This window comes from Sphaerodactylus townsendi, unplaced genomic scaffold, assembly GCF_021028975.2.
Source record: "Sphaerodactylus townsendi isolate TG3544 unplaced genomic scaffold, MPM_Stown_v2.3 scaffold_771, whole genome shotgun sequence".
Lineage (NCBI taxonomy): Eukaryota > Metazoa > Chordata > Lepidosauria > Squamata > Sphaerodactylidae > Sphaerodactylus > Sphaerodactylus townsendi.
In genome coordinates, this window is record NW_025950992.1 from 1 (window position 1) to 12,155 (window position 12,155).

General features: G+C 44.3%; 1 protein-coding gene across 1 annotated transcript; it reads left to right on the forward strand.

Annotated features, from left to right (window-relative positions):
* Window positions 1-3: 3 nt before the first annotated feature.
* LOC125425558 (matrix metalloproteinase-20-like) lies at window positions 4-11,859 on the forward strand (the record flags this gene model as incomplete). The annotated part of the gene is made up of 6 exons (XM_048483141.1): window positions 4-103; window positions 1,992-2,117; window positions 3,927-4,088; window positions 5,030-5,171; window positions 5,579-5,712; window positions 11,703-11,859. Coding segments are annotated over 6 exons (821 nt in total), but the record flags the coding sequence as incomplete, so codon positions are not given.
* Window positions 11,860-12,155: the final 296 nt, after the last annotated feature.

Here is a 12,155-nt window from a genome sequence, read left to right on the forward strand (position 1 = left end):
GCAGTGGAGATGGGGTTAAAAGCCTGGAGCAATGCTGCCCCACTGAACTTTGTCAAGACAGACACTGGAGAAGCAGACATTATGATATCCTTCCAAAGCGGAGGTAATTTTCAAATCAAACGTTATGGTGTTCAATGGTGATTTCCACACAGCATAAGTAAAACATCTTGGGGACGTTTTAAAAATCATTTTGGGGGAAAGTTCACACAACTCTCTCTCCCAAAACGTCTTCAAAATGTTTTATTTCTCTCAAAAATCGCATCTTTCCCCACCAACCTAGGTTGAAGATGTTTCCTGGCTGCTGAGTGAACAAACGCAGGCAGGGAATGCTTTGTTTCTCCCAGCCAGTTCTCTTACTTTCATTTTTGTGGTTTGCGCCTGCCATTTTGCGTGCTGAGACAGATTCCCTGAAGTCTCCCCACATAAGTGTCCTCTGCTTGCAGCTCATCCATGCACTATTTCCATGTAAAAAGTAGGTAAAGTTGTTTTGCCTGGTGTGTGTCGTTTTTCCTTTTTTGTTGTTTTCAGGGGGATGTCTGTGAAGCTATGACATCATGATTAGAGAAGCTGCAGTATTGGCATATTTATGTCATCATAGCTTCACAGACATCCCCCTGAAAACAAAAAAAAGGGAAAAGACACATGTGCAGATTGCTAGGCAAAATGAACTTTATTTATCAACTTTTTACATGGAAATTGCGTGCTGATGAGTGGCAAGCAGAGGAAACCTGCGTGGAAAACCTTCACCAAATGGTAGAAACAGGAGAATCTCTGCAGCAGCACAGAAAATGACAGGCACAACTCTGAAATTGACCAGGGCTCCATTGGACAGCAGGCAAAAAAAAACCCAGAACCTTTTTTGCTGGCAATGCTTGTGTTGTTGGCACTGTGGGAACACAAAAATGCAAAACAGATCTTTTTAAAAACGTCTGCAGGGTGTTTTATTTCTGCTGTGTGGAAAGGACCATGCAAAACATTTAATCTCTGTTGTTCTGTAAAACAATGGAATTAATATTCACTAGAGTTGCATATTAATTTATTTATTACATTTATGTCCCACCCTTCCCTATCAAAGTCAGGTCCAGGGCAGTGTACATGCATATTTAAAGCATCACATAGAAACTGAGTTTCAACACGTGGATGACCACAAATGAATAGAGTTGAACTCCAATAGGAAATGTTCAGGGCATTGCATGTTGCAAAACAAACAAACAAACCACACATCCCTTGAGGTGATATTTCAGGATAGGTACAAAAATGGCGGTGCTTGGGTGACTATCTCAACAATACAGATATCAGTTTCCCTGGAGAAAAATGGATGCTCTGGAGGACGGACTCTGTAGCATTGTACCCCACTGAGATTCCTGCCCTCCCTCTGCTCCATCTGCAAACCTCAAGAAGTCTCCCAACCTGGATCTGGCTATCCTTCCCCGTTATTCCCCACCAGTGGTAGTTTCTACACAAACTATTTTTTTTAAAAAACCAAAAAGGTATTCAAAAAAATTCATCATAACAGGTAAGACTACTATACTGCACTGTACATGGAGATTTCCTTGAAAGCTGTTTGGAAACCTCAAATGGTCAAAAATTCAGTGGTCAGGTTATTATCAGGGGCTGGGATAACTACACTAGATGCTCATCTATTTCCAGGCAAAATTGAAAAGTACTGTTTCTTACTTGTAAGGTTCTCAGTAATTTGGAACCAGGTACATGAAAGACCTCCTTCTGCCTTATCATCCATCCCACCAGTTTAGAACAGATGTGAGATTCTTTTCTCAAGCCCCGTTTTGTGCCTCTGCCTGGAAGGGTGACAACTTAAAAGCCAAATTTTCTACCTGGAATTCTACAGTCGGTAGCATTTTTCGCGTCAGTTCCGCTATCATTGCCAACTTCCATGTGAAACCATTATGCAACTGAGACAGTGCCAAGCTAACTGCTATTCTGTCCAGAACAATTATGAAATAATGTTCTATCCTTGTGCTCTTCATTAGATCATGGGGACTCGTACCCATTCGATGGTCCACGAGGGACTCTAGCGCATGCGTTTGCTCCTGGAGAAGGACTAGGTGGAGACACCCATTTTGATAATGCTGAGAAGTGGACGATGGGGATGAATGGTAGGACTATAATTTCCTAATGCAACCGTATGTATCTAAAAGGGACCATTTGGAATGCAAAGCAAAATGATTTATTTGCATGTGCGCAGAATGACAGCTTATCACTGTGATGAATGCATCGACACTGACTGCTATCCACCCCAACTCTCTAGGTCCCAGGGCTGCTCATTTATGGTGGGGGTTTGATCCTAAAGCAGGGAGCCCCATTCTTTTTTAAGCTTAGGACACATTTGGAACTCTGACACACAACGGTGGGCACAGCAACAAAGTGGCTGCCAGAAAATGGCTGCCACAGGAGGCGGAGCCAGCCACAAAATGATTGCCATTGTTTAACTTCAGTAATTCAGTAACTTCCTTGTGCTGTGGTAGCAGCTCCTGCCAAAGAAACATTTTAAAAATTTTGCACAGCCAATCAGAAGCCTTGCTAAGCTACCTGACCCCACTCACTTCCTAAAAAAATTGTCATCCGACACCATAGTGCCTACAGGAACCTCACTGAGGACCCCTGTCCTAAACTCATGAACTTTGGTAGATGTTCTTGCTGCCACCATTTGGAAAATATTGATTGATATTATTATCAGTATGTCACAGGTCCAATATTTGACAGAATGTCCCAAGTAAGTCTGTGTATTCCCTGTTAGAATGTACATCATGCATATGTGCACAGATCAGAGAAATTATACTTACTCTCCTCTCCATCCCCCTTCACAACAGGCTATTAAGGCAATGACTGAACACTGGACAGACATGTATGGTTTCTCCAGATCAGACATTCAATTTTCTAAGATTATTTTCCTAAGCAATCAGTAAACAAGAGATATTTTGGGAAAATTCTGTAAATGGGAGAATAATACAAACTAAATAAACAAAAGAAAGACTGAATTTCTAGCTAGATTGTATGCACACTATATATGTGCACTTGCACAAATGGAGGCACACATACATTGTCAAACAGATCTGGATGGGTGATGTGACAGAAATATGACAAGAATCTTCCTTCAGCCCTTCAGCCATTAGCACCCACTGAAGAACCATCTGTCAATCTCTATCGTTCATTTGCAAGCAACCAACTAAACAAAGGCAGCCAGAGAAGAGGGGCTAGGAATGGTACATTGAAATCTATTGAACTTACTCTAAAAAATTTACTATGCAATGTGGCTGAAGCCACATTGGAAGCAGCAGAAGGGTTGTGCTGGCATTTGTCACATCAGAGCTGCACAGATGCCAGCACCAAGGGACTTACCCCGGCGGCCAGCCACCACAGTGCCCAAACCCAGAAGCTGGATCTTGCAGTGGCATTCTGGAGGGTGTTCCAGAGGCATTCCTGGAGACGTAGTCGATTTTAGTTGGCTCCCAATGCACTTTTGGCTCAGGAACACACCTGTGGCACCTGTGCTACTGATTCCTTCTTTGAAGATGACACTGTGGTGCTGCTGCCCTACTCCCTGCCTCTTTGGATAGGCCTCTCTGACTGATAATAGGCTAAATTGTTTGGTCTATTCTGGAAGACCAGCTGCAGCTCACTGATAGGGCATCTGCTTTGCATACAGAAAGTCCTAGGGTCAAATGACTGAAACTGGCATTTAGAAGGATCAAGTAGGCGTTGGTATGACAGACCCCATCTGGAGACCAACTTCCATTCAAGGAAAACATTGGCCTTGATATACCAAAATCAATTTTTACAGAATGCAGCTTAATATGTTCTTGTTTGTGTCCTTTCATTTCAAACAAAACCATCTGTTCATGTGAAGCATAAATAAAATATACATTGATAAATAAATATAATAAAAATATTGTTTCGTTGCATAGGGTTCAACTTATTCACTGTTGCTGCTCATGAATTCGGTCATGCGCTGGGTCTTGCCCATTCTACTGACCCGTCAGCATTAATGTATCCCACATACAAATACCAGCATCCCTTTGGTTTCCGCCTCCCCAAAGATGACGTGAAAGGAATTCAAGCACTATATGGTAATAACAAGAGCATAAAAATAAAGTCTTGCTCATCCATATTTTATATCCTTTTATTCCCTAATTTTTAAAAAAATATTTCAACTTATTCCCCACTGTTCCCTTCTGTTCTCCATCTAGATATTTTGGGTTGTGAATATACTTTCCTAAAACATTTATGCATTATATCTCCTTACTTACTGTTGTCTTTCTTCACACACACCAGCTGGGTGACCTTGGGCTAGTCACAGCTTTTCGGAGCTCTCTCAGCCCCACCCACCTCACAGAGTGTTTGTTGTGAGGGGGTGAGGGCAAGGAGATTATAAATCCCTTTGGGTTTCCTACAGGAGAGAAAGGGGGGGAGGCGGAGAAACTCTTCTTCTTCTTCTTCCTTCACAGTATCTTGATATATACTGTATTTCATTGTTTAGTATTATATTAATTGTAGTTTTTGATATTGATCAGACTTGGTCCACATATAGTTCATTTAATAAAAATTTAATAATTATTACTGAACTTTACTGCTCACTGTTTTGTAGACAAACCATATTCAAGGCATATTTACTTTTTCTAACAGCATAAATGTTGAAATATCCTAATTCACCACTTCAAAACCCCTCTGGAATAATGGTATTTAAAAATATTTTACAAGAACAGTATGCAAAATTGCGATATTTTTTAACTTTGGTTTTGATTCATTCACTTTGTGCACCCATTTTGACTCCATTTCCAGGTTTTTTTCCTCTACTGTCATGAGGGCTACTAATGCTAGTACTATTTATTGAGACAAATTATTGCCTAGAAAAACGTACCTTCAGGGACAGGCAACACAAAATCTGTTTGGGTGACATATATTTGAACTAAACATGATCTTTTTATTTGTTATAAAATACATCATTACTAGAATTAAGTGTAGTTTGCCCTTCTCAGTAAAACTGGTTGCATTGTGCATGATATTTTAGGGTCACGACAATCTGGATCCCGAGTCCACCAACAACCACTTCCCAAACCGCCAGCTCCAATTGATCCAGACCACTGTGACTCCAGGGTCTCATTTGATGCTGTCACGGTGCTAGGAAAAGAGCTTCTTTTCTTCAAAGACAGGTAAGAGTTCCAGTGGATGAAATTTGTACTAAGAACTGCATGCTCCATTTTCTGTAAAGAATGTGCCCGTGTGACAGGGGGTCATTCTAGTTCCATTCTGCTTTCAGCCATGGCTCTTCTACATCTGTCTTTGCTCTTCTCTGTTGCTCTATCAAGTGGTCCGATCAGAATCAGCATGAGTGCCTATTGAAGTGTGTGAAGCATGAGTCACTATTGAATGGGTTTTTTTGTTTTCCAAAAATTCCTTTGTTTTCCAAAAAAATTTGTTTTACAAAAATTCCCGCTGGCCTTCAGGAAGTTGGCAGGCTAGTACTAAATATATTTATTGTTTTAAATTCTTCATTTAGTTTTCTTCATTAAATTCTTCATTTAGTTTTGAGGGGTCTTCCTTCTTTTCTCCTCAATAGGGTCTTCTGGCGAAGACAAGCTCAACTGAAAAGTGTGCGGCCGCTCTCCATTACAAGCTCTTTCCCTCAGCTCATGTCAAATGTAGATGCTGCCTACGAAGTACCTGAGAGAGAAGTCGCTTATTTTTTCAAGGGCTGGTAACTTTTGAAAACCTTTGTGGTCTGGCTGAAGCTTATCCCAGAAAAAACAGTTATGATAAGGACTATTCATAATTTCAGTGATGGCCTCAGGCATATACCATTTACCAAGATCTATCATTCTTATTCAACAGCACTTTAAGAATGTCTGTTAAAACTGCCTTTTTGTTTTTTGTTAGTTTCACAGATGAGGAATAAGTAAGATTTACACAACACTACCAAAGGCCAAGTTACAAATAATGATGGCACACACACGAATTTATTTGTTTGTTTGTTTGTTGTACATCTTTATCATTGAACTTCAAGGTGAATTACAGGATTATAAAAGCAATGCAATATAATACAATAAAACTAGATAACACAATTAAAGAACAGTGAAATAAACACAACATAATACATTCAATGAATTGAACTTTACAATTAGAGAATGCCCTTACCTGGATAGCGCAGGATAGCTAAATTTTGTCAGATCTCAGAAACTAAGCAAGGTTGACCCAATTAATAGTTAGACAAAAGGCCACCAAGAAAGTCCAGCATTGCTATGCAAAGGCAGTCAATAGCAAACCACCTCTGTTTATCTCTTGCCTTGAAAACGGTACAGAGTCAGTACTGATTGACCCTGAAACTTGACAGCAAAATAATAACAATAAAATAAAGACTGTATAATATACAATTTTAAAATGCAGTGTGATGAGGGACGACAGGTACACTCACTCTAAAGCAGTGTTTCCCAACCTTTTCGAGGTCAGGGTACCCTTGACCTCACTCTTCATATCTCACGGTACCCCTGCCGCCACCCTCCACCTTCCCCTCCCATTGCCCCTGCTTGCAACACCCCCCACCTTTCCCTCCCAGGGTGAAGGGAAGCACTGGGGGTGGGGGTGGCAGCTGACCTTGTGGCAGGCCCTGCCCCATGGACCAGCTCCATGTCCTTGCTGGCGCCGGTGGGAGACACCACAAAAATGAGGGGGGGCGGTAGTGTTTTACAAGCATCGCCCTCCCCTCCCCTCCCTTGCATGCCACCCCTCACTCCCCTCCCCTCCCTTGCATACCACCCCTCCCTCCCCCTCCCTCCACTAGGGTGGGTGGGCCATATCCAGATGCCGGGCCCCCTCCCTTGCATGCCACCCCTCGCTCCCTCCCTCACATACCACCCCTCCCTCCCCTCCCCCTCCCTCTGCTAGGGTGGGTGGGCCATATCCAGAGGCTGGGCCCCTCCCCTCCCTTGCATGCCACCTCTCACTCCCCTCCCCTCCCTTGCATGCCACCCCTCGCTCCCCTCCCCTCCCCTTCCCTCCGCTAGAGTGGGTGGGCCATATCCAGATGCCCCCTTCCTCACTTCCCTTGCATGCCATCCCTCACTCTCTCCCCTCCCTCACGTCTCTTCCCTTGCATGCCTCCCCCTCCGTCCCTTGCCTCTCCCTCCCTTTAGCTATCTTTTACACTCAATCTTGTTCAACATGGGTGTGGAATATGGGTGAGGAAGTAGTCAAGTGGTGGTTGGATGTGAGGGAGGGCAGAGTGAGGAGTGTGAGGATGAGCTGGATGTGTATGAGAGTATGTGTGTTGTGTGGTAGTAGTGGGTGAGGTATGTGTTTCACTTCCACTCGAGTATTACCTATTTACTGTTTTCCCTGCTCATCTCTGGCCATCTGCACGAACATTCTAAGGGCATAGCAACCCTGCAGTCCACAGACATGCTGCACGGACATGCTAAGGGTGACAGTTAAACACAACCAGCTTCATCGCCAGGAAAAAGTCGTTTTACCTGGGCCAGGTGTGAAAGTTCAGGTATGTGAACATCTAAAAACACTCTTGCCTGGCTGACTACAGTGGCTGGGAATTTTCAGAGGAGTTGGCCCAGCAGTTCCTGTGCTAGACCATCGTGAACAAACTCACAGTTTGCTTTATATATATATAGATAATAATATTAGAAAAGGACACTGATTATCTGATGGGCCTGGTGTCGGCATGCACTGGAGTGAGGTGGCCGTCTGGGCTCGCTAACTGCAGCCTTTCTGTTCACTCACTTCATCGGACACAGTGATGGGATTCAGCAGTTCTGCACCACTTCGGCAGAACCGGTTGTTAAATTATTTGAATCCCACCACTTGATTGAACCCTATCACGGATGCTCACAGATGCTCTCGTTGCTGGCGCCCTTGGGGAAGGGGCTACAGGCAGAGCAGACAGCTGTGAGAGCTGGAACCGGGAGGGCACACAAGCATGCAGGAAAAGGACACACAGATTTGATATGATTCATTCAACTTCTAGGCCGCCCTTCCCCTATGGGCTCAGGGCAGCTTGCAGTGAAACAATTAATACAATAGGATCTTTGGCATTATATATTCCCTCTGGGGGACAAAATATTTCTAATAAAAGTACCATTCCCACTTCCAGGTCTATCACTCATACCTTTAGAAGGGAAAAGAAAAAAAGAGGGAAAGGACGACAACATGGAAAGGGAAGACAAAAGGGGAAAAGGGAAGGAGAAGAGAGGCCAGATTACTTAAGACTCCTTGCTGCCTTCAACGATAGGCCTGGCAGAACAGCTCCATCTTCCAGGCCATGCGGAATTGTAATTGATCCCACAAGGCCTGGATCTCACTTGGCAGAGTGTTCCACCAGACTGGGGCCAGGACCAAAAAGGCCCTGCCCTTGTCAAGGACAGCCAGTCTTTGGACCTGGGACCACCAGATAGTTGCCATTTGCCAAACTTAGGGGTCTTTGGGGGACATACAGGGAAAGGCTGTCCCACAGGTACGAGGGTCCCAGACCATTAAGGGCTTTAAAGGTCAACACCAAAACCTTTAACCTGATCAGGCAAGGAATGTGGATTGCAGGGGGGGAGGGCGAGAGGAAGCGTGTGAGGGGAAGGCGTAAGTGAAGCAGAGGAGGGGGAGTGGGCCCGGGGGCTCCAAAACCTGGAACCAGCCCTGCTCCAACTTGCAAACAACAACCTGTTCTGATGTGATCGTGCTAATGAATTCATTCCCTGTTCGAAGGCGTGAAATTTCATCAGCCCAAGCCTGCAGCTCTCTCTCGAACCACCGAAACACATTTAGCCCACAGCCAGTGGCTAAAACCAACCTTTGGCTGGAATGGCAGGAGGCTGCTCCACTTTATCCTTCTTCCTTTTGATTTTTATGGGCTCCACTGGAGACAAGCTGGTCACCCCATTGTCTGTCTCCGCTAAGCTAGAGAGAGAGAGGGAGAAAGACTGGTGAGGAACGTGTGCAGGAAGTGAGTCACGCAGAATAACCTGCCCAGCACATGGAACATCTAAGTTCTCAGACATTTCTCTCTCAACTGAAGGGGTGTCTGGTTTCATTTCCATTTGTATCACAAGGCACCTGTGCAGTAGCAGATCCAGAATCCAACTGCGTGTTTGTTGCTCATCTCAAGCACTTTCCACCCACAATGGGTCTAATTTCTTTACCCTGTTTTTAATAGAGAATCCAAATGATGTTGCTACCTGATTGTTTGCCACTGTTTCCTGTGCAATCTTCCATGTTTCTTCAGATCTTATTAGTGGTCATTTTGGAATGATCTTTATCAATTCCAGCGCCAGCCTGTGGATTGGCAAAAAAGCTGTGGAGGTTTTCAGAGCTACCGTCCCTTTAAGTATCTGCTGCTGGGCTTATCTAGTTGTTTTCTATTAACTGGAATGGCTTCTCCTGAATCAGCACTTGATTTCTATTCCCTGGAGGAGTTTTTTTTAATGCTGTTGGCAACCAGGACTATTGCCTGTTATTTTGTCTATATTATTTTTCATGCTTTTAATTATCTAATTGTGTAAACTGAAAAGCAAATTTAATTATGATTCCAGGGGCACCTTTAGGACCAAAAAAGTTTTATTTTTGTTATAAGCTTTTGTGAGCATGCACATGAAAGCTTATACTAAGAATCAAACTTTGTTGGTCTGAAAGGTGGGCTCAAACCATTTTTTTCTGCTGCTTCAGGCCAACACAGCCACCCACTTAAACTGATTATGTAATTGTGTAAAATGAAAAGCAAATTTTACAAAGTTGCTCTGGTTACAAAAAATGGGGGAAGGCCAAGGAAGCCCTCCCCAGTAAGCAAATTTTTAAAAGTTGCTTTGGCTACAAAAAGCAAATCCCCCCCCCCCCAGCCCCTGTCACAAGAAAGGACAAGAACTGACTAATTAAGAATCCCCTATAGAAGAAACAGTAAGTAAAACATTGAAAAATTTGAAGGAGTGGGGCAGGGAGAAAGGGGACTTTTATTGCATGAGATTTGCGGTGCGCTGCCTTCTAAGGTCCTCTAGTGGCTGCAGTCAAATCAAAAGTGCACCGGGAAATGTTTTAAAAACACATCTCATGAATATGTGGCTTCAGAACCCTACATCTGACTCCCCTGCTCCAAAATGTCTCCCTTCCCAGTCCTCCCTTCTCAGTGGCCTTGTCTGGTTTTCCAAACTGAATCTTGCTCTTGCTTGGTCTTCTTTTTCTTTCTTCCACCTTGCCTAGCACTACTGTCTGTTTCAGTGAGCCTTGTCGTCTTCGTTTCTTCATTGCCTTTGCATCAATGATGAGACCAAAGAAATTATTCCCGGAGAAGACAAGTAGGCAGGTTGCATATAGATAACATCTTTTTTAAAATGTTGCAGGCAAACAACCTGTAATCTTCTCTCATGTAATCTCTAACATACATCATACGGCACGTCACACACCTAATGGTGTGAAAGATTGCCTTAGGAAAACAGGAAGCTGAAGTGCCAATATTCAAAACAGTCTGCCTGCCTGCCTGCCTGCCTGCCTGCCTGCCTGCCTGCCTGTCTATCTAATGTGTAGTCCATCCCTTCCCCTTATGGGCTCAGGGTGGCTTCCAGCATAGGACATCTATATATATAAAAATGGAACCATGCGTTTGTTGCTTCGAGAATAACCCCGCACCTGCTGGCCCAAACGCTCTGAAAATTTCACAGACATTTTCTCATTCCCCCAACTGTGTTCGTACATACCTCCCGCTGTCAGACAGCACAACTTGGCCCGGTAAAACATCTTTTTCCTGGCACACAAGGCCATGAAGCTGCCTGTGTGTAACTGTCACCCTTAGAATGTTCGTGCCCTTAGAATGTTCGTTCAGATGGCCAGATGTGAGCAGTGAAAACAGTACATAGGCAATAACTCGAGTGGAAGTGAAACACATACACACGTTGCCGTGTGAGACGTCAGGTGGGGTTCCCCCCCTCACACGCAGGTACCTTTCACTCTCTGTGCCTCACCCACTACTACCACATAACACACCTACTCTCATACACATTCAACGGAGGGAGACGGAAGGGATGGAGCGGGAGGCATGCAAGGGAGGGAAGGGGAGGGGGCCCGGCATCTGGACCTGGCCCACCCACCCTAGCGGAGGGAGGGAAGGAGGGGTGGCATGCAAGGGAGGGAAGGAAAGGGGCGGGACAGGGCGCCCTGTGACAGGGCGGGAAACCGGGGATCGCCCCAAAAGGCAGTGTGCTCCTGCGGGCGCGCGCGCGTGTCCCACTTTAAAAAGGTGACAATCTGGTCACCTTACTCTACTTCTCAATTAAGATAGGGATTAAACTGGTTAAAAATGTTCACAACTGACTAGATTACACACTCACTTTACAGGAATACCAGCCTCCAGGTGCCACCTGGGATCCCCTGGAATTAACCTAATCTCCAAAGTACAGAGATCAGTTTCCCTTGAGAAAATGGATGCTTTTGGAGGGTGGACTCTGTGGCCTCGTAGCCCACTGAGATCCCTGCCCTCCCCAAATCTTCAGGAATTTCCCAACCTGGATCTGGCAATCACATCCCAGGGGAATCTGGAAACCCTAACGCATTAAAATCCTATAAAAACCTATAGATGAAGGGCCTGCAGCGAGTGCCAATAAAAGGATTCAATAGATTTCATGTTTTTATGCTATGAGGCAAAAATTCAGGCTTCAAATGCTTGGCAAGCTAACGTATTGTATTTTTTTCCTGTTTGCCAGGACCTCATTACTGGATAACTCGTGGGTTCCAAATTCAGGGGCCCCCTCGGACCATTGCAGACTTTGGGTTTTCCAGGAATGTGCAGCACATAGATGCAGCCGTCCACCTAAAGGATGAAAGGAAGACGCTCTTCTTTGTGGGAGATGAATTCTACAGGTTGCTTTGCTTTTACTAAAATAGTAGAACTCAAGTCACTCATTAAAGGTGATCGGTAGTTGATGCGTGACTCTGAAAAGAAACTGGCAGAGTGTTTGGGGATCTTTGCCTTCTTCGCATAGTACGCAAAATAGTGCAGACAAATGGAAGGAACTGGGCATGTTCAGATACCAAAATTTATTACACTCAAAAATAATCATAAGACATGCAAAGTGGAACTCAGAATCTGCAGAATTCTAACAAAGAGATCTGGTAAATTCATTCCCATGCCCACTAACAAACAGTTGCAAGTGTTT